General features: G+C 44.0%; 1 protein-coding gene across 2 annotated transcripts in view; it reads right to left on the bottom strand.

Annotated features, from left to right (window-relative positions):
- The window catches only part of Syne1 (spectrin repeat containing nuclear envelope protein 1), a 462,188-nt gene that overhangs the window by 12,011 nt on the left and 427,604 nt on the right, over nt 1–22,573 (bottom strand). The window contains exons 130-141 of one of the 2 annotated variants that reach the window (XM_059272792.1): nt 21,688–21,875; nt 20,338–20,488; nt 16,269–16,451; nt 15,884–16,021; nt 13,105–13,296; nt 11,541–11,871; nt 9,244–9,312; nt 7,509–7,651; nt 5,235–5,358; nt 4,443–4,654; nt 2,147–2,347; nt 580–708 (exon numbers count right to left, since the gene is read on the bottom strand). In XM_059272792.1, the coding sequence (XP_059128775.1) occupies nt 580–708; nt 2,147–2,347; nt 4,443–4,654; nt 5,235–5,358; nt 7,509–7,651; nt 9,244–9,312; nt 11,541–11,871; nt 13,105–13,296; nt 15,884–16,021; nt 16,269–16,451; nt 20,338–20,488; nt 21,688–21,875 (2,061 nt within the window). The remainder of the gene's footprint in view (nt 1–579; nt 709–2,146; nt 2,348–4,442; nt 4,655–5,234; nt 5,359–7,508; nt 7,652–9,243; nt 9,313–11,540; nt 11,872–13,104; nt 13,297–15,883; nt 16,022–16,268; nt 16,452–20,337; nt 20,489–21,687; nt 21,876–22,573) is intronic. The other variant, XM_059272793.1, reaches the window with a different exon arrangement.

Consider the following 22,573-nt stretch of genomic DNA (forward strand, 5'->3'; position numbering starts at 1 on the left):
TGTCTGAGTATTTTATTATAGCAACAGGAGAAGAAACCCACACCTACATTTCAAGGCTACAGATGGAGCGTACAAAGTTTGGATTAAAAGTAAGTATAATTAATTCACTAAAAAGGCTACCTTCATAGACACAAGGTAACTGAGATAAAGAACACTTAAGATTAGCACAAAGTGAGCAATGGGCAATCATGTTGGCAGCTGTGATTTATACATATTTGCTTCATGACTGGAAACCCTACAAAATTAAATTAGAGACTTTAGGTAGAGCATAAGTTAAGAGCATGCAAAAGTTTCTCTCTCTCTCTCTCTCTCTCTCTCTCTCTCTCTCTCTTTCTTTCTTTCTTTCTCTCTTTTGCTTTCCTTCTTTCTTTCTTTTTTCAAGCAGGGTCTCTCTGTGTAGCTTCTGGAACCTGTCCTGGAACTCACTCTGTAGACCAGGCTGGCCTCGAACTCACAGAGATCCGCCTGCCTCTGCCTCCCGAATGCTGGGATTAAAGGTGTGCGCCACCACCGCCTGGCCAAAAGTTTTTCTTGTCAATGTATCTTTGTTAAAAAAAAAAAAAAAATCTAGAATCTCACCACAAGTTGTTTGTGACGGTCCTGAAGTATCTCTGGGTCAAGGGTAGTATCAATTGGGACAATCTCATTTTTCCTTCTGTCGATGTTTTCCAGCATGAGAAGCAAAGCATGGCTCATTTCATGGAAATCCTATCAAACAAACACAGAGCACTAAATAACTGTGGATGGGACATTTTCCTAGAATATCTTTCAATTCCTTTCATGGCTGTCATTGGGAAACACACAGCACCCTAGTGACCAGTACACAACCCCTCTCGGAGGAAGGCCCCTGCTTGTTTTAGGAGATATGGTAGCTCTGGCCTGATCTCAGCAGCCCTGTTGCTGTTATAACTGACATGGCATGAGTTCATCTTCTTACCTAGAGCATCTACTTTATCCCTTGTGGGGACATTTAGACAGGAAGCACACTGACATAAAACACTTAATTTCTGAGAAACAAAACAACAGCAACACTGATGGGCGATCTGAACAGAAACAACTCTCTTGTGTGTGCTCAGATCTTTCCGTGTTAAAACAAGGCTCGGTCCTGCGTCCTCTTCATTCATTTTCTTACGCGCTTCCCGGACATTGTTCTTGAGGTGCCCCTGCGTACAAGGCGCTGTCTGCAGTAGACCCGGGGGGGGGGGGGGGGGGGACAGTGGTAGGCACACCCACTTCCCCGGAAGCTTCACAATCTGCCTATCCTATCCCATACAATCCGAATGCTGGCACAGCCCTCTGGCCCTTAACCTTCTTCTGATCACTTCCTGCCTTGCTGGCTATCATCTGGCCACGCAGCCACCTTCCACTACTCTTAGAGAGACAACACCTTTGCATACTTCATGGACCTCTGAGCTGTTGAACTCCTTCAGAACAACATCCTCTCACCACCGGTCAAACAGCCACAGGATTTCTCGGCCCTTCCTCCTGGAATGGTTTTTCTCCACTACTGCCATATCTGGGTTTATAAATCCTTGAATAACTATTTCCTTACTTTAAGTGTTTTACTATATTTATTTGTGTGGGGAGGAGGAGGGCATTTCTATGCCATGACACACATGTGGAGGTCAGAGGACAACTTTCAGGTGGCCAGTTTTCTTCTTCTGCCACAGGAATTCCAAGTTGGTGGCAGGCATCCTTACCCTACTGGGCCATCCTGTCAGTTTCTCCTATTCTGTTGCTGTTGTCTTTTTAATAGAAGCAAAGGCTAAGCTTAACTGCTGGGATATTTACCTGGCACACAGAGGGAGCTCAGTAGATGCAGTCATAAATGGATAAATAAATATCTGTAATGCTCGCCTTGTTGTGCAAAACCTATCTGCCTAAAATGTTGGTCAATATGTTTTGAATGAATAAATGAAATAACTGAATCCATTAAAGGAGGATTGTCAACTTGGTGAACATTGGCTTTTCATCTAGACAGACGATGAGACAAAGCTCCTTGAATGCAGGTGACAGGTATAGGTTCCGCAATGATAAGAAAAGCTACCTCCTTCCAACGCTGGCTCCAGAGAGCAGCCACATCCTTCAAGCAATTGTAACGTCAGTATCTGGTCTGCTGTCATCGCCCGCCCAAAGCCCTACCAACCTGGCACTGCATGAGTGCATCCTGAAGCAGGCCCCGCCAGTCCTCCAGCAGGGAGCACACTCGGTCCCATCGCCCGTTCATCTGGGATAAGCGATCCTGCAGGTTGCGGCTCTCCTTACTGTCCCCCTGGGTGAACTCCGAGCTGCAGAGGTTGATGGAGAGGATGATGGCTTTGCGGTGATCCACGGCTTTCTGGAGCTCCTAAAGAGAATAATCAAGTAAAGACAACGCTGGAAACATTTTCAAAAGCACTTTCAAGACCCTTGAAAAATGTTTTACTCAGAGCTGGGGATAGAGCCCCGTTGTTAAAGGCAGAACTTGAGTTCAATCCCCAGAAGCCACATAAAAAAGCCTGGTGTGGGGGTGCATGCTTGTAACCCCCGAGCTGGGGGTGGAGACAGGAAGATGGCTGGGGCTTGCGGGACACCCAGTCAGTGTAGCCTAGTTACTGATCTGCAGGCTGTCACAAACAAAAAGCATAGGGCATTGTCAGAATGAGCTCAAGGGTGTCCCTGTCCTTGAGGGACACACTGCACACACACACACACACACACACACACACACACACACACACGTTAAAAAATACCCTCTGCGGGATGGCCAGCCAGATAAAGGACGTTGGGTGCATATCACTTAGAATGATACTGCAATAAAGGAATCAATTCCATAATAACTGACAACAGAAATGGAACAAAAAAAATGCGGGGTTCAAAAAGTCCAACTAGGATGTGATGTGAACCACATTAGCATCCCATGTAAACCACCCCCTACACACACACCCATGTTTCAAGAGTTCACATGACAAAACAACCGAGTGTTACATTTTCAGGATGCTTGCTAGAGCTTTGCCGAGTGGGAATTACAAAGCCTGAAGGGGAAAGGACCTCTTAAGGCAAGAAGAGCCTCACAGAGAGTGATGATGACCGGTGCAATGAATGAAGGGGTCTGAATAATTGAACCCCATGCAGGAATAGTCAACACAGTAAAAACAAACAAACAAAACAAAACAAAACAAAAAAAACAGGGACTTAGCTCTATCGCTTGAAGAAGGATGACAATGGCCTTTAAAAACCTTTTCAAGAGTAATAGTCTCATGTCACTAAGCCAGTGGCACTCAGACTTCCCTGTGTGGGAGAAGGAAGTGAAAAAGCTTGTTGGATTCTAGGATTCTGGGCTCTAGGGGCCTGACACGAAGGCACATTGTCGCACAAGTTAATATTGACTATGTCATGGGCCATGTTGTTGCTATGGTGAGGACATTGAGTACTTCAAGCTTTAATCAATTTAGTTTGACTTTCAAAAAGCAAACAAGATAACAAAATAAACAAACAAACAAAAACCCTCAGGCAACTGAGCTTTGGCTTTGTGCATGAAACAAAACAAAACAGGAATTCAGTACCAAGAATGTGAGCTCTGAATTCTGTAGTAAGTTTTGAATCTCTATGTGCTGGTAAACACTCAAAGATCCATCCTGGGCGAGCAATTCTGGAAATCACACTATGCAGGGTAATTTCTTACAATTTCTCATTAATTCTGTCATGCTCCTAACGACTTATTTTTTTTTTTTAACTATAGGTTCTCAACATGATTCCCCAGATGCTACCTCAAAGACATCAGAAATCAAGAGATGCTGTGAAAAGTCCTTGGTTGCTCCATGGATCTCTTGACAGAGAATACAGAATGGATCTATTGAGAGAGGTTTGGGATAAGTACAAGGCAGGTGGTTTCTGCTTGCCACACAGGATGCCATCTAAGATCTTACTTCCTTGCTTCATCTCACTGAAGTCTCAGATTCTGATCAACAATGCATGTCTTCTTTTAAAGGAACCTGGTTTAATTCAATACTACCTAGTAAAGTGCTTTAGGAACTCCAGAGAAGACTGCATTTCAGATGCAGCTCCCGGAAACTGCATCTCTCATTTGTGCTTTGTCCTGGGGTTCACGGGGCTGGCTCAGAGAGCACCCCCCCAAGAGCTACTATGGGGATTTGTGTTCAGGAAGATTCATTTCTGTGTCTGAAAGTTCAAAGAAAAGCAACAGGATCATGAAAAGAAAAGCCACAATTAACATCAATACAAAATGAATAGTAAATACTAAAAACCACAGGGACACAAAAGGAGCACTCCTATTATCCCAGGAGGCTTCTTTCTGAGGAGAAACAAGTTTTTTAATATCCTCCAGACAAAAATCACAGGAGCCATAGAGCTACCAAGAAAAGTGAAGTCCCAGGTCTACCGGGGTCTCCCAAGGCTCCAGGAGCGAGTGTAACGGTCGAAAGGAAGGCAAGAGCCGGTACCTTGAGCTTTTTGATGTGACACTCGATGGTGTGGATGTCGGTGCTGAGTGCCAGGTGCCGGAGCCGGTCCAGTTCCTCCTCGGTCTCACCTAGCCAGGCCCAGATGTTATTGAGGTCTGAATTGAACTGCTGCCATTTCTGAAGGTTCTGCTTCGTCCTCAACTCCTTGCTCAGTGCCTGGGCCTGGAGGAGCTCCCAGCGGTCAATCACACCTGGCAGGGCAGGCACAGAATGGTGAGCAGGAGTTCTGTCCCGGCGAGGTTTAGGAAACACTTCAGAGATACCTGGTGGCTAACTTTATAGGGCGATGGAAAGGACAGTAATTCCTCTGATCATTTCTGTTGCCACCTGTAGTAGGGGCTAAAGGGGCCCAATGGCTCTGCTTTCTCTAATGACAGTGGTGTAAAGCACAATTTCTACACAGAACTTAACACTGTGGCAAGCGTTATGAAAAAATAAACAGTGTGTGAGGAGATCAATCCATCCTTGACTTCTTTCTACAGAGTACTCTGAAAACATACACAAGAAACGGGCAATGTAGACCAGACAGGGCATTTGGATAAACGGAGCAGAGGACACACTATGACACTCTGTTGCCCTCATCTGTCAGGGGAAAAGATACAGTAGAGGGACAAGAAAGTGACACTGTACATTCAGATACATGGAGCAGAAGACACACTATGGTACTCTGTCTCCCTTTTCTGTGGTGGGATAAACTGGTGTGGAGGGAGGCTAAGCCGCTCGGTGGAAGTTGGTGTGACACGGTGGTTTGGGATCTTGTGGCTCACTCACCGGCTGTCTGAGTCTCAGTGCTGTTGAGGTTAACGAAGCCAGGAACGCTCTCTTCCTCTGCCAGCTTGTGCTCTAGCCTCCTCACGGAATCTATGCTCCCGCTGCATTCACCCAGCAGCTTCATCTGTTTAAACACATGCAAAATCAGCCCTGTCCCCACAGTCCCCACAGGTACAAAGTGCTTTGGGGAAAGATCTTTGTGGTCCTTCAACAGGGCAGCGGCTCTGTTTTACTACTCGGTGTCACTCCAGTAAAAATAAATAAATAAATAGAATTCGAAACTATGCTGTGTTAACGCGCGCACACACACACACACACACACACACACACACACACACACACACACGCACAGACCCTTAAAGACACACTTTGCAGGCAAGACAGACATGTGAAAACCTTGAAACTTCTTTTATGTCAGTGGTTCTCAACCTGTGGGTCTCGACCTCTTAGGGGGTAGAACGAAGCTTTCACAGGGGTCAACTAAAACCATCAGAAAACAGAGATATTTACATTACAATTCCTAACAGTCCCAGAATTACAGTTATGAGGTAGCAACGGAAATACTTTTATGGCTGGAGGTCACCACAACACAAGGAACTATATTAAAGTGTCGCAGCATCAGGAAGGTTTGGAACCATTGTTTTATATGAATCTAAACAGATCAAATGGATCCGGAATGTAAAGTCTGGAGTCCTCCGCTGGTAAGGCAGTAAGTTTTGGCAAGCTGTCTTTTCCTTCTCTTTCACAAACCTAAATGTAGAAACACTGATAGTACCACAAATCTCATGGGGACAACTTTTACATTAAATAACTGAAATACTTAAGGGTTCAGAGCAATATCAAAGCCAGCTGTTTTATGAGAAAATTTATAGCCATGTTTAATAGTCATCAAGGGACTAAATTCAAACCTCAAAGAAAAATTCATTATTCAAATAGCAAAGGAAGAAAATATAGCTAGGCATGCTGGCACGTAAGTGTGATCCCAGGCATGCTGGTGCATAAGTGTGATCCTAGGCATGCTGGCACGTGAGTGTGACTCTAGCACTCAGTGGGCAGAGAGAGACAGACCAGGAGCTGGAGACCAGCCTGGCTATATGACAAGAATCTGCCTCAAAATAAAGGAAAAACAAAATAACACAAGGTAAAATGAAACAGAAGGAAAACCTCAACACACTCTTGTGGGTAGAGTGTAATCTTAGCTTTCTGTGTTTCTCACAATCACAGTGTCTTTGTTACTTTTTGCTACTTTTGGTTGAGGTTAAGTGTCATCTCAGTGATGTCAACACGGTCATCATAAAGCTATGCTACACTTGATTTTTATCTTATACGGTGCTGGAGATTGAACCCAGGTCCTTGAGCATGCCAGGCAAACACTTTACCACTGAGCCACATCTCCAGCCCTTGTGCTGCACTTTAAAAAGAGGTTTCATGCTAGAGAAGTGACTGGGAGGGTATGGGTAACAGCATGTGCAGATAGAACAGCTTTCTCCTTGATTCCAAAATACAGAGCCTGTGAGAAGTGATGAGATCATTAGGAATTAACTGTCTGTTCCTTTTGACCAAGAGCTAGGAGAGAGATTTACTTGAAAATTCCCCGCTTAAACTATGTATAGGTATTGTCGCTGACAACAGCATTCATTCCTCAGTCTGTGACTAGAATAAATAGATTGTACTGGAGACACTAGCAATTGAAAACACAGAGCTGCTAAGATAAGTACTCCCTTGCCTTCTCCTGCAGTTTTCCCTAGGCAGCACCCACAACGCAGGAGGTGAGGCTGGGACGTAGCTCAGCCTCATGTATGCAAGGTTCAGTTCCCAGCATTGCAAAATCTCCCCCGATTAAAAGCAGAAGATTACAAACACTCCCAAGGTCATTAAACGAACTAAAAAAACAACAGCAACAAAAAAATCTCATGTTAGTAATCCGGGAATAACTATGCTTCAAAATTTATTAGCTGAATTTGGACAGGCACCTTGTGGTCTTTGGAAGGGAAAGGATTCTGTTGTCTTAAGCTAAATGGATCATACTAAATGCTCAGTGAAAAGCAACAGGCTGGTCACGACAATGGACTCCAAGGTCTGCAAACAGATCAGGTTCTTTCAAAAAGTAATTTCAAACAATGGGGTTTTGTTTTCCACACCCATGTCTATGAGTTTAAGGGCACCTCTGTACTTGAGACCTCACAGAGCCCTCATGCTGCAAACAAAGGGACTGTTTTTGGTCGGAGTTCTACTCCAGGTCCAGGTCAAGAGCATACTGATTGGAATACTCACATAGCCCCTGTAGCTGGTGTCCAGGTCTGGCCCTGTGGGAGTTTTGCTTCTGAGGATATTTGCAGTTTGTTGAATCTGGAAGTGGCCATCACCCAGAGCTTTGTCCAGCTGCCTCATCTGTGACTCCAATGAGCTGGGATCCCCTGTGGTGGCAACCACAAGGGTCTTTAATGGATCACAATGTTCCACTTATTTCAAGCTTTTCAATCAAGAGGTCTCAGAAAGCATTTCAGCTATGGCGAAGCAGAAAGGGTGTGTGCTGGGAGAATCATAAAGCAGATTTAGTGCTATCCTGCCAGAGGGTTAGACATTTAAGGGGCCAAGCCAATGAGTGTGTTTTCTAAGGAGACTCAGCAGCCTGGCCTTGGCAGAGAACTCTGCAGTGGATCCCAAACAGCCTTGACTGTCTGCTCCATCCTCTAGCCAGTCCCATGACCATCTGAGTGGTAGACACAGTGGAAGGCCTTCCTAGTAACCTGAGGAGGTACCAGCCATGTCCCAGGCACCAAGAAACAGATGTGTCCCATGTTCACTTAGCTAGCAGGGAAGCATTCACCCTCAGATTTGCACCTTAGAGATACCAGAGATGCCACTGAAATTCCTGGTTGCATCATTCACTTGAGCACAGATTCAAGTTGACCAAGAAAAGGCTAGCTCGGAATAGACATGCAGAGAGGAACAATTTGCTTTTTATGGGCTATCTGAAACTAGACCAGGGACAAGCTAAGCTTCTCTCTCTCCCTTAGGCATGTTCTTCTTCACTACCTAGGGTCCTAGTTCATCTCTTAAGATCTTTCAACTTACTGTGTGCCTGTGTGTGTGTGTTCGCAGATACGTATCTGCATGCCTATTACAGTCATTGCTGAACAAGAACACTGATCATCTGAGTAGCACTAAGACTGGGTGGAAACAACGAATAAATTAAGCCTATAAAACATATTCCTAATTCTACCTAGGAGAGACCACTAGCTGGAAATCATTGAGAATGTCGCAGTAAAGCTAGCTTGGTTTCTGTCTTTGTGTTGGTCCTCAGAAACTTCAGACTGGTAGAAACCAGACTATGACTCCTGCTCATGTTGATGGTCTGACACACGCCCCAAGCACTGACTCAGACCTTCAGTGTGCTTAAGTATGGACAGGATCTCACGCAACCTTGAGCAAAACTGGTTTCTCTTTTCAACTCTCCTGCCTTCAAAAGTAGTTCTACTAAATGGCCATCTAAGGATTACAATATTATGGTGAGCATTTCTCATCTGAGGAGGTACTACTTTTTAAACGAAAAGGAAATGTTTCATCCGCTGAAATGTGTCCACACCCTCACAAGAGGCTGTGGTAGAGGGTCTGCCCAGTGGCATTTGCCCAGCCAGTAGCAGATCACACACTGCACAGCTAATGCCCGCTTCCTCCAAGGGGAAGAGAAGAGCACACAGGCTCAGTGAGACCTTTCGCCTCGTATTCTCAGCTGTCCCTGGGCATTGAGTTCTCTCTGTAATGACACTGATTAGCACTTGATAAGCCGAGGAGCTATTTCATGACCTGGTTATGGAGATCATATTCTTGGTGTTGATCAACCAGCAGATTTTTTTTTTCTCCTAATGCAAGAGGAAGAGAGGAGAGGGTTTGTGTCTTGGCATGCTCGAGCCCCAAAGCTGTGAGAGGCAGAGAGAAGCTATGCTGAGAGAGGGGGGTTGTTGTAAGGCGGCGTGGGAGGCTCACTCCCATTCTTCGTGCCTACCAGAAGTATTTCTGATTGCATTTTCTGTGAGTTTTACATAGGCCTCGGGGTTCTCAGGGATCACTACATCTGTAAAAAGAGCACAGTCTAAGTTGACAGCTATGTGCTGGACACCTCGATTCCCTTGTGGCAGGAAAGTAGCTTGCCTAAGAAAAAAGACATTAGCTGTTCTTGACGGCCTCTGGCACAGCAGGGAACGAGTGCATGCTCGCCAAAGGCTTTCTGTGAGGAATCCTAATGCTAAGAATTCCCATCGACTGAGTGTTTCCTAAGGCAGCCGCGGTCTAAAGCGCTTCTACCCTCACAGGAACCCTAAGAGAGCCTGGCAGTATTATTTCCATTTTATAGATGGGAAGACAAGTGTCTAGAGGAATGCGGTTCCTCAGGCAAACCTAGAAAGACACTAAGTGGCGGGAGAGGGGTCCCTTTGCTGGCATGTTTGCTTTGAGAGAGGGTCTCATACAGCACAGCCTTTCAGGTCCCCAGCTTACTTTGTAGCTGTGGTGGTTTGAATGAGAAACGTCCCCCATACCGTAGGCTCATGTATCTGGACACTTGGGCCCCAGTCTGTGGTGCTCTAGCGGGAAGCTGTGGCACCTTTAGGAGGTGGAGCCTTGTTAGAGGAAGTACATCACTGGGGGCGGGTGTTGATAAGTTTATAGCCTCATCCCATTTCCTGTTCTCAGGCTTTGCTTCCTGTGCATGGATGACAATGTAACCAGCCAGGTTCTTGCTCCTACTCCCATGCCATGCCTTCTCAGCCATGATGGATCCTTATCCCTCTGGAAATAGAAGCCAAAATAAACTCTTTTTCCTTCAGTTGCTTTTGGTCATGGTGTTTTAGCCTAGCAACAGAAAAGTAACTAAGACAGTTGCAGAGGATTACTCTGAACTTTTGATGCTCTTGTATCCACTTCTTGAATGCTACGTTACAGATGCATGACTCCACGCCTGGATTAGAACAGGAATTTCCTCAAAGGCAGCTTTTAGAGGGGGCACTACTCCTATAACTGTATGTGAGCCATATATGGAAATGTAAAGGCTTAGTAGCCACATTAGGATAGTAATAAGCAGGTAGACTGGTTTAATGCTAAAATATGGTATGTAATTAATATAAACAGCACTAATAGTTTGTGTTCATTATTTGTACTAAGTCTTGAAATTTGGTCTGTGCCTATAAGTGCATTTTCTATCAATAGTCAACCCAGTTACAGCAATCACAGTTCAGTGCTTTCTAGTCATGTTGGCCAAGGGCCACATGGTACATGGCATGGACAGCACTGTTCTCTGATTATTTTTTGCTTCTATTTATCTTCTATAAGGTCTTCTTAGATTTTTTTTGTTCTCTCTGTTTCTCTCTAGATGCTTCCCCCCACCCCATGATTCCTCCCATCCACTCAGAGAATCCCTAGTTACACGTACGAGAAGTCCTACCTAATATATGTCTTTAGATATAGATCCAGACCCATGTGTTTATTTCTAAACTGTAGGGTCTGGAAGTTCTATAAATATCTCAAAATAGGGTTGAGTACAACTGATGTCTGTGCCTCGACAACTTGCCACCCTCGCCCAGGCACACCGTGTTTTCTCTTTCTCATTTGTCTCAGAGCCTTGGACCACTTTCGTCTTCCACTTAGATGCCTAAACCAGAGTCTCCTCCATCTCTCTTCACTTAGCTGGTAAGAGGAGGATTCATTTCTCATGATTTACCACCCCTTTCTAGGGCTGTTTCCTTGATTCAGGCTTAGAGATCATCATCCATGCTCATCAATCACATCCTTCTAAACTCTCTTACCTCCGATCTGTGTTCTGTCCACAGAGCCTACATCCAAATAAACTAGGAAAATAAGCAGTCGGTCACCTCTCCTTTCATCTTCCAGTGGATCCCTATGGTCTTTGGGATAAGGGCCAAACTCCTCTCCATAGTGGACTGGTCACTTCATGGCCAGACCCTTGTTCACTTTTCCAGTTTCCATTGTGCCCACTCCATGCTTTTCAACATAATCTTCTCATTCCTGACAAGCTTCAGACAACCAAAAACACTGAGGCTGATCACAAACGGGGCAAGGGCTCCTCTCTCTCCCACTTTCTCTGCATTACTACGTTCACCTCACAGACCCATTATCCCTCTAGTCTCACTCAAAATGCTCTCCCCAGCCCTAGGTCAGGTGTCCTATGATGTCCCTGTGTGACCGTATATACATACAGAACTTATATAGCACATCTTCAGAGATGATGAGTCCAGGTAGCTAGTGTGTCCCTCACACGGATTCTCAACAGGAAGTTTTCTCTCCTACCTGACAAGCCAACAGCTCCCCTGAGGTAGAACTCTTTGTCTTCCTCGCCCTCTTCATCTTCCGAGGGCAGAGTTCGTGATGCTGACTCCAGGTCCCGACTGAGATCGTAATCATGGTCCCATTCCAGGGGGATGGAGTCCACGCTGGCTGGAGTGTCTCGCCCTGACCGCTCACTCCGGAGGGGCTGAGGGAGGGAGAGGGAGGGGTTGGAGGAAGGCTGTGGGGAGGGCATGCCATCTGCAGAGGGGTCCTGCCAGCGTAGGTCTGAAAGAGCCGTGGAGTCTTCGAGATCTAGCTCTCGATCTGAGAGGTCATGGTCATCATCCGGTAGCTAAAAGGGAAGTCACACCAACTCTGTTACTGCAGGAATGGGAGTTTCCTCTTACTCCAAAGAGGTGTGACCTTCAGCAAATGCCAGCACATCCTGCTGTCCACACGGAGTTAACTTTATCAGCAAATACGTTGGAACTTCCTCATTACTCTTTCTGTGGTGGTTTGAAAGAAAATGACCCCCAATGGGAGTGGCACTAATAGGAGGTGTGGCCTTGTTGGAGTAGATGTGGCCTTGTTGGAGGATGTGTGTCATTGTGTGGATGGACTTTGAGGTCTCCTATGCTCAAGGTATACCCAGTGAGACAGATCATTTCCTGTTGCCTGCCAGTCAAGATGTAGGACTCTCAGCTCCTTCTCCAGCACCATGTCTGCCTGCATGCCACCATGTCACACCATGATGATAATGGACTAAACCTCTGAAAATGTAGGCCACTCCAATTAAATATTCTTTCTTTAGAAGAGTTGCTGTGGTCATGGTGTCTCTTAGACACCAATAGAAATAGAAACCCTAAGACACTTTCAAAGTATCTTATATATTCATCTATTTTAGCCTCAGTTTATCAGTGGCAGGGTGGGACTATATTAAAACCTACTCCACGGAATCATTATAGGAAATCAAATAATATTAAATTAAAATTAAATAAAAAGTAATAGAAATAAAGGGCCAAGTAGCATGCCTCCAATTCAGCTGGCACAAGATGACCCATTATCCTTTGGGCTCCATATGCTAGCTAAAACATGTTTTTATCACAAAAAGTTTCAAATGTGATATATAACAAAACCTCTACAAGTGAGATGAAATTGTGGTAGCAAGTAGAAAAAAAAACGGAGGGAAAAGATTTATTCAAAAATAATCTCATGAGCTGAGCAATTTCTCACACACCTTCTTTCATCTCCTCATTATTTTTTCTCAAAGCTACTTCACCTTCCATAGAAGAGGTATGCCATGCAGTCAGCCCAAGTCTTTATAATAAAAATACATGGTCACTCACTGAATGAACAAAGCAGTTCTCCCTACAAGGTAGTGACTATGAATAAGCCATTTTAGGGTTGGGGAAACTGAGGTGAGGTAAAGCAGTTTGTCCCAGGTTACATAGACAGTGGTATCAACACTTGGAACAAACCCAGACACTCTGCTTCCAAACGCTGGACTCCTGGCCGTGTTACGCTACCCAATCCCACACAACTGCTCCTCTTGAGATTTAATGAGAAAGAAGTAAGTGCTGCGTACGGGCAGGCGGATCAGCTTCTTGTGGTATCTTTCCACACGTCCAAAGACCTCCTGGCAGTAACGTCGGAGTTCATCCAGCTCCTCCTCAATGACAGCTGCATCCAGGGGCTCGCTCTTCTCGATCAGCTGCTCCCCCTGGGCAATGATCTGCTCGATCTTATTGTGGTTCAGCGAGATCTCCTGCTGGAAGGCCTAAGGATGCAAACACAATGTGAATTTTACACAGCGCACAATGATGTCAAAGCAAGGTACATGTTTCTCACAGTGTCAGAAAGACTATACAGGGGATATCTGACTTACTACATACAAAGACAAGCCAAAGATGGAGAAATTGTTCTCTGTGGTGGTTTGAAAGTAAAACAGAATGTTAAGGAGAATGGGAGTCAGAAATGGAAAGATCAGAAAATAGCCTTTGGCAATTAAAAAAAAATCACCACAGATAGTATGGGTAGAAAATAACAGGTAAACACTGACAACCATTATGGTATTAATAGTGCTGGTGACCCCTGGTAAAAATGATGGTGTGATAGGAACATTTTCATTTATTCCATATAATGTATAGCAGATGCCATACATGACTAAGGGAGGCTACAGAGTCACAGACGATTCTTTTGATGTTTTTGGAACATAAGCGTCAACACATAAAGTTATAGTGATTAGAAAAGCAAGGGATCTGGGAAAGATTATTTGCACTCCTATAGGATTTCAAAGAGAGCTATCACGGGGACAAGTTTCAAGGGATAGGTGTTCACTCAGGACAAGAGTAAACCCTGGAAGAGTTGAAATCATCCACTAACAACAGACTGCCAAGGAGAATGGGGGTAGTGATGTGTTCCAAGATCCTACCAGAATGTAAAAGGAAAAGTCCCAAATACCAACTGGTGGGAATGTTTTGTGGAAGTGTTCAAATGTTGATTTGCCTGTGGGATGAATTGAGACAGTGGTGTAGGTAGGGGAAGGGCAAAGCATTGGGCAGAACTTGAGGGTTTATAATTTTGTGATTTAGTCTACCTTAATAAGCTATTATTAAAAGGGTAATTTCTTTTGTTTTATCATGAAAACCAAGAAATTCTGGGCATTGTCTTAGTCACTGTTCCATTGCTGTGGAGAGAAACCATGACCAAGGTAATTCTTATAAAAGAAGGTATTTAATTGGGGGCTTGCTAAAAGTTTCAGGTTTAGCCCATTTCATCATGGCAGGGAGCATGGTTAACACACAGGATGCTGGAGCAGTAGCTACATCCTGATCCACTGGCCAAGAGAGGGATCCTGGGCCTAGTACAGGCTTTTGAAACATCAAAGCCCACCCCCAGTGACCCACTGTCTCCAACAAGGCCACATATCCTAATCCTTCTAATCCTTTCAAAGAGTTCCACTCTCTGGTGACTAAGTATTCAAAGATATGAGTCTACAGGGCCACTGTTTTTCAAATCACTACAGCCAGTATCACTATGCTTAAAACAAAGGAACAAACAACAAACAAAAAAACCCACAGTGGAATATTATGGGAAATGACTAAGTAGTATAGTTTATACTTAGCATGTGTGATATCCTGTGTTCAATTCCAAGCACAAGTAAATAAATAATCTATTTTGTTGCTTTTTTTTTTGAGACAGGGTCTCATGTAGCATAGGCTAGTCTCAAACTTGTCATGTTGCCAAAGATGACCTTGAACTCCTGATCCTCCTGCCTCTACCTCCCTAGTGCTCGCATTACAGAAGTGTATCATCATACCACCCATTTTTGTTGATGTTGTTGTTGTTAGAAACAGGTTCTCACTTTGTAGCCCATACTAGTCTAGGACTCACTACCCAGTCGAGGCTGAGCTCCAACTCTTAGCAATCCTCCTGTCTCACTCTCCAGAGTGCTGCAATGATGTGTGTGATCCTCCAATGTCGTGGGGGATGGGGGAATAAAATTTTAGAAACTGTCTTGCAGATGATTGAGCTTGTCACTCTCCCTTTGATGCAATGCACATCTCTTCAGTGAAGGTTTCTACCTAGCCACTGTGTCTGAATTATTTAATGAATGATACAATATGTATTTAAAATGAACTTGGCCTCCAGGAATATAGAATGTGTAGAATGAAATCTCCAAATAAGAACATTGCATTGTGTGTCAGCAAAATGGCTCAAGAGGAAAAGGTGCTTGCCACCAAGGGTGAGGACAGACTTGGCTTAATTTCTGGAACTCACATAAGGGAAGGAGAGAACCGACTTCCATAGGCTGGCCCCTGCTACACACATACAATAATTAAAAGTCATTGTAAGAATTAAAGAAGAAGAAAGTTGTATTTTTCTGGAAGGTAGGGGCTACATAAACTCTCTATAGATCTTGAAAATAAGTGATATGTTAAACAATAACAATAAAACATCCCTAACACTGACAACCAAGTTGATATTTTTAAAGTATTTATGTTAATGGTGGATCAAAGAACACTTTTAAAAAAACCCAACATTGCTGGGCATAGTGGCTCATACATTTAATTCCAGCACACTAGAGGCAGAGACAGGCAGATCTCTGAGTTCAAGGCTAGCCTGGTCTAATGAATGAGTTCCAGGACAGCCAGAAATACACAGAGAGACCCCATCTCGAAAATAAAAAACAAACAAATGAACAAAAATTCATTATCTTTAGTATCTTCTGAATATTTTTCCAATCTCAAAGACCTGACTTTGCAAAGGCTCTCTGCTGTCCGCTACACAACAGGATCCGTAGACCCCTCCCTTCTCTGTGTTCTTTCACCCTGATAATTTGCAGAATAACTGACTTATATTACCTTGAGTTGCTTTATTTTAGCTTGAACATCACATTCGGAAAAATGTTCGATATTGGTGAGCTGTAGATCCATCTCTGTCAGCCAGACAAGAATGCTGTCCCGTGCTGTCTCAAACTCCTCCCGCTGGCTAATAAAATGCTAGAAGTAAGATGAAGACATTAGGCATCCATAGTCACAAATTGATATGGTCCAGCCAATTCCAACCTTGTGAGAAGTCCATGCCTCACAAGCATGGAACACCCTAAATTGTCCTCATACCACATCCCATTCCTTTCCCTCTGCCATTCCAACTCTCACTGTCCCCAAGAGCATGTCTCGCAACTGTGTGAGCTTAGTCTGGGCTTGTCCTCTAGCATCTAAATGACAGACACGTCTTAATGAGAACCTTGAGTCTGCGCAGGATGGAGGCGACACGCTTCTGTAGGTCATCCCATCTCTGGTTGCCTCCATGGACCATCTGCTTGAGGCTGCACGCAGAGTCGGTGCGATTCTCTCTGGCCAGGCGGCGGTACTGTTTGTTGATCAGCTCTAGCTGGGTCAGGCTCTCATGGACCTGCCGCTGGAAAGCCTGAGGCCACAAAGAAGCAAATCAGTGTGGGAGAACCTTGGAGGACTCCGGGTTAGGTCTCTTGGTTTTCAGATTGCAGAGTCGGGGGGACAGAAGTGATACCACCACCATGGACACAGCAGATCAACCAAGAGTCAGAAAGAAAACACAGAACTATAAGGAACCATGGTATTTATACATAGATATATACATAAATAAAATGCACACATATACATTTGTCTATGAGTATATATACAAAAACATCGCACATGTAACTTACATGCCAGCATACACATATAATGTAGTTTTAAAAGTGATTAACTAAATCAAGCCATGTGTGATAGCACAAATCTGTAATCCCAGTACCCTGGAGTCAGGGGGAGGCAGAAGAATCAGAAGTTCAAGGTTATGCTAGGCTACATAGGGAACTGGAAGCCAGCCTGGGCTACATGAGTCCCAGTATTAAAAACCAAAAAGGAATATATAAAAGAGGGGAGGAGATGGGGGATGAGAACATGAGGGAACCAGATGGTTGAGTTGGGGGAGGGATGGAGAGGGAGAGCAATGAAAGAGATATCTTGATAGAGCGAGCCACTATGGGGTCAGGGAGAAACCTGGTGCTAGGGAAACTCCCAGGAACCCACAAGGATGACCCCAGCTAAGACTCCAAGCAACAGTGGAGAGGGTACCTGACTGGGCTTCCCCTGTAATCAGATTGATGACTACCCTAATTGTCATTCTAGAACCTTCATCCAGTAACTGATAGAAGCAGATGCAGAGACCCACAGCCAAGCACTGGGCTGAGCTCTGGGAGTCCAGTTGAAGAGAGGGAGGAGGGACTATATGAGCAAGGGGGGTCAAGATCATGATGGGGAAAACCATAGAGACAGCTGACCCGAGCTAGTGGGAGCTCACTGACTCTGGACTGACAGCTGGGAAGTCTGCTAAGGACCAAAGTAGGCCCTCTGAATGTAGGTGACAATTGTGTGGCTTGGTCTGTTTGTGGGGACCCTGGTAGTGGAACTAGGATTTATCCCTGGTGTATGAACTGGCTTATTGGAGCTCATTCCCTATGGAGGGATGCCTTGCTCAGCCTTGATACAGCAGAGAGGGGCTTGGTCCTGCTTCAACTTGTTATGCCAGACTTTTCTGACTCCCTATGGGAAGCCTTACCCTCTCTGAGGAGTGGATGGGGGGAGGGGTGGGGGGTAAGAGTGGGGAGAGCAGAGGGGTGGAGGAAGGGGTTGGTATGTAAAATGAAAAAAAACCTTAAAAAATAAAAAAGAAATATATAAAATAAATAACCTGGAAACAAATTTTCCCATCAACGAAACCATTACAAAAACATATACATGTGTTTACATGTCAAATCGAAGTATTCAAGACTTCTGTGACCATTCCAAGAAATGGTATTTAAAATCACACTGTTCAGTTATAGAACATGTAATTTCCTAAAAATGCAGAAATCATCTTAATCCTGGTGTGCATTAGGAAAAAAACTAAAACTGTCTTTGGCAGACGTGCCCCTAAAGCAAGCTGTTAACCCTGCTTTTAAGAAAATCAGTTTAGTATAAAACACAAGTAACTTTCCATAAAACAAAACAAAACAAAACAAAACAAAAAAACCCAGGTGGAAGCAGGTCCTGTTTCTCTGCTCATGAATTGGCCAGCTTTCATAAAAAGATGCCAGAGCTGTTATCCTGGTATACGACGTGGATGCTCTGCCCTCAAGGACATGACAGGTAGGGGAAATCCTGCAGTTGCTAGTGCTTTTGTTCTGTCTCTGTCCCTGCTGCGGAGCACAGCACTAGCCAAACATCCACCCAAATGAGAGACAGTTTTGCCCTAACTCACGCAACACGGTCTGTAACTGATTTTTATCTCAGACCCCAACTCAAATGCTATGAATGGCTCATTGAACTGTGTTTATGTACATCTCATACTTCTGTTTTCGCTGGCTCCTCACACTGCTCACAGATCACATACCTGCCCTGTAAATGATTCGCCTTCCGAGAGCTGCTTTAAGAATACCTGTCCTAGCAGATCTAATCTTCAGTGCTACCAAGTTAGGGTGTTCTGAGGCAGGATCGACTTCTGTTGCTATAGAGTCAGAGAATAGATCTGCCCACTCAGGGGACAGGGCGGCACTCAAGGCCAATATCCTAGCCCACCCAACGCCTTCCCGAACATTTATGCAATTGAATGGATGATCCTTAAACAGAATTCTGTTTCTGTGACATTTTCTATCTGTAAGAAGATTAAGTATAAGAATAATGAGAAGTAATAAAAATCAATTATTTCAGTGCTGGCCACCTGAGTAACCTTTGTCATAAAATCTGAGTCCAAAATAGCATCAAGAACGATCTCATCTAATCTGCTTTGTGGCATAAGCCAATTATGAAAGGTCTTAACCTTTACCAAGCAGAGTGCGACAAGACACAGGACAGGGTCACTTCTACTAACACTTGAGTGACCTGGATTCTCCGTCACTTCATGGTGGCTTTTTGTCAGAGAAAACTTTTTACAGAGGCACTTTCATTTTCTGGATTTGGTGGTATAATTTCATACGGATCTACTCAGAATCACGCTTACTTATTCCACACAATATCATACACTATTCTAATCAGTTCCCCATCTAGGATTCAGATCTATAAGTCAGACCAGAACAAGAAGAAATTTCATTTTTCCTCCAGTAGCACAAGGCTTGGTTCACTGACGTCACAGGAGAAAAATGGAGTAATTTACAGACTTAGCCAAAATGATAGTTTCATTTATAAACATTTTGAAGGGGGCTGAGGAAAAATTACTAATAGAGTACAAGGAAGGATTGGTTAGAATGTGTCAGACCCACTTAAGGTGGGTACAGGGACACACGCATGCATCAACGTGTGTACAGAATGGTTTGTTTCACCCACACCAATGTCTACGGACATCAGAGTTGGGAGTGGCTGGAGTTCAGGGTATCACGGAGCTACACAGTAGATCTGAGATTGTGAAGAAGGCTAGCAGCCTTTCAGGGATATTTTAGTGATTCCTTCCTAAATCTAACTAACCACTGCTATCTTCATCTCTCGGTAATGTAAAAGTCTTCATGAGTCTAGAAGGGCACCACCCTCTGCTGCCTTATTCAAAGTGGAATCTGATGATAACGTTCTGGTCAATTCTGGGGCCTGCTTTATGTTATCGGTGATCAAAATCATTCTTATATATTTAATGATTTAGTGTTTTGAGCTAGCCTACGAAGTATGTTTCTGTACGTCCATTTCAATGTGCTTTGCTTCCATTGCCTCCCTCCCACAGTGTGATCAGCCTGCCCCTCCTCCTCCCTCTTGCTGGTCTTCTTCCTCATATATGTTTCTCTATACACACCCTAACTAGGTTGAAATAATTGAGTGAATAAATTTACAGGAGATTTTCATATTATGGACACAGTCATAGTTCCATATGACTATTTAGGAGACAGACGATTGTAGAGAATTCTGAAATAAGAATAATGCCATGAGGTTTGTGGAGAACTCTGTGTCTTGTTCTCTAAGAGAATGTTTTTTCCTTCCTCTCTCCTCCCTGCTCTTCCTTCTTTAGACAGGATATTACTACGTAGGCCAAATTAGCCTTCAATTTGAGATCCCCCTGCCTCAACTTCCTGAGTGCTGGAATTATGAAAATTTGCCACTGCATCTGGCAATAATTTTATTATCATCTTATTTGTAATTCTGATAACCCCAATTAAAATCTTCACCACTCTTGGTCTACTCACGAGGCATGCTACCCATGGCTACCAAGCTGTTCCCCAGCTATTGGAACAGATAACATTGGCACAATTGTCCATTCGTGCCCTGGAGCATCAGCTATCAACTGACTAGCACCCCAGCAGAATAAACAGTGAATATCTGGAATTATGAATCACCTCAAACTTCTTCAGCTCTTCCTTAGCAACTGTATACAGAACCCCAGAAGAACTGGGGAACGCAGCTGTCCTTTCTGAAATCTTCAGCCAGTCTTCAAAACGAGAATAGTCATCCAGAAACTTCTGCCACAGTCGCCATGTCTCTTCAATCCTGGGGCACAGGATGGAAGAACACACCCCCATTATTAAGACCACTGATGCTCAGAACCCTATCTGTTGCCTTCAACAGGATTATGAGTGCCAAACAAGCAACTGCTGTGTACAGCAATCACGGCTTTGAGCCAAACTGCCCAGAGAAAAAGACAACTGTTGGAGCTAAGAGAAAACAGCTGCTGGTTTAAAAAGATGTCCTGGGGCTCTGAATTTGGAATTAGTCAAACTGGATATTAAAGAACATTACATGAGCAGCCCTGGTGTTTGCATGGGGGGTGAGAAACCCTACGTGTAGACTGTGTGCTCAGGCCAGCATACCCCTTAAATAAAACTGAAGTTGGAAATTTCCTTTAAGGCCAACATCAGACTCAGAGTGATAATAGTCACCTTTGACAGAGACAACAGAGCTTTTGGGACTGAACAGAGAGCAGCATAGTTTTGTGTTTTGGGCCACGGAGGTAATTTTGTGGTAATCCAGCGTGAGTTTTTGCCACTGTCATTTTCAAAGGGCTTAAAAGTAAAAGTGGTTATTATTCAATAAAAGCAGCACAGAAAGTTGGTTGCAATGCTCATTTTCATGTATATGCACCACTACACTTCTTCTTCGCTACCACAGACCCTCCCACTCTTTGCTGGCCCTCTTTTCTCCTAAATGCATCCTTCCACATCCAGGTCACGATATTCTGTTACCCTTTCTCCTCACTCCCTTTCTTCTAGACACCTTCCTCCTCCCTTATTCCCTGTTATCTATACATTTAAATGTAGATTTACATGTGTGTTACATTTAAATCTAGATTTATACATGTTAGCTATACATATACATCTAGATTTTTACATCTAGAACTAGAGACAACATGGCTTATTTCACTTAACACTGCGAAGAGTGGAATTTTAAAAAAGAACATTACCTTTATATAACTACAAATCCCATAAAGTTATACTTACTTCTTAAGGGCATATTTTAATTTCCAATATAATATTTAAACTATCAGTTCCAACATAAATTGGCTTATTATATTACCTCTATACCTATTTATATTTCTAATTATATGTAAGTAGTAGCAATTTTGGGACGCCAAGGCTAATTTTGGACTTTCTAACCAATGGAAAATAGTAAAGCATGGATACAATGAATGGAAAGATGGATGGAGCTTTTCTGTTTCTTTGTTTTATCTGTAACTACACATCCCAGCTCACTTGAGTCTCCTTTCCATGGACATTGCACAGATGTTCCTCCACCGACGGTCCAAGTTCCGAGTGGCCTGCTGGATGGAGTCACACTCAGCCTCAGTGGCACAGGCGTCGCAGTCATGTAGCAGGACCTCACACAAGTTGAGGACGGAGGCGACACCTGTGCTGTGTTTCTCAATGTCTCTCTGAAGCTCCTGAAGGGGAATAAAGTGTGCTTTATTGTAAAAGTCCGTGTATGCAGGAATGGGAGCATCTCCAGAAGCTTGTGGGCCAGCTAGCCTGGTAAACACAGTGTATACCTGTATATACCAGGTATTCACAGAGACCCTATGTCAAACATAGAAGGTAAGCACCAACACTAGACTGGAGGCTGACCTCTGAACTCATGCCTGCATGTATACAGAGAGAGAGAGAGAAAGAGAGAGAGAGAGAGAGAGAGAGAGAGAGAGAGAGAGAGAGAGAGAGAGAGAGAGAGAGAGAATGAATCCTCCCTCAGTCTCTACTGATATACCACTTTCATTCCAATTGATCAGACAATCATTTCACATGCACCTGTCAGTAGTTCGTACTTCAGGACCAAGATTGAAGCATCACAGACCTGCAAATGCACCAGATAATGTCAAGAGCTACTGGGACTTAAGAAACTGAGGTTCCCGCTGGGCGGTGGTGGCACATGCTTTTAATCCCAGCACTCGGAGGCAGAGTCAGGCAGATCTCTATGAGTTCCAGGCCAGCCTGGTCTACAAAGTGAGTTCCAGGAAAGGCACAAAGCTAAACAGAGAACCCCTGTCTTGAAAAACCAAAAAAAAAAAGGTTCCCTTTCTGGAATGAGATCATTACTACTTCCCTTGGAGCACAGTTTTAAATGTAAGACAGAAATAGAAAGTTTTTG

The sequence above is a fragment of the Peromyscus eremicus genome, chromosome 8b, assembly GCF_949786415.1.
Source record: "Peromyscus eremicus chromosome 8b, PerEre_H2_v1, whole genome shotgun sequence".
Classification (NCBI taxonomy): Eukaryota; Metazoa; Chordata; class Mammalia; order Rodentia; family Cricetidae; genus Peromyscus; species Peromyscus eremicus.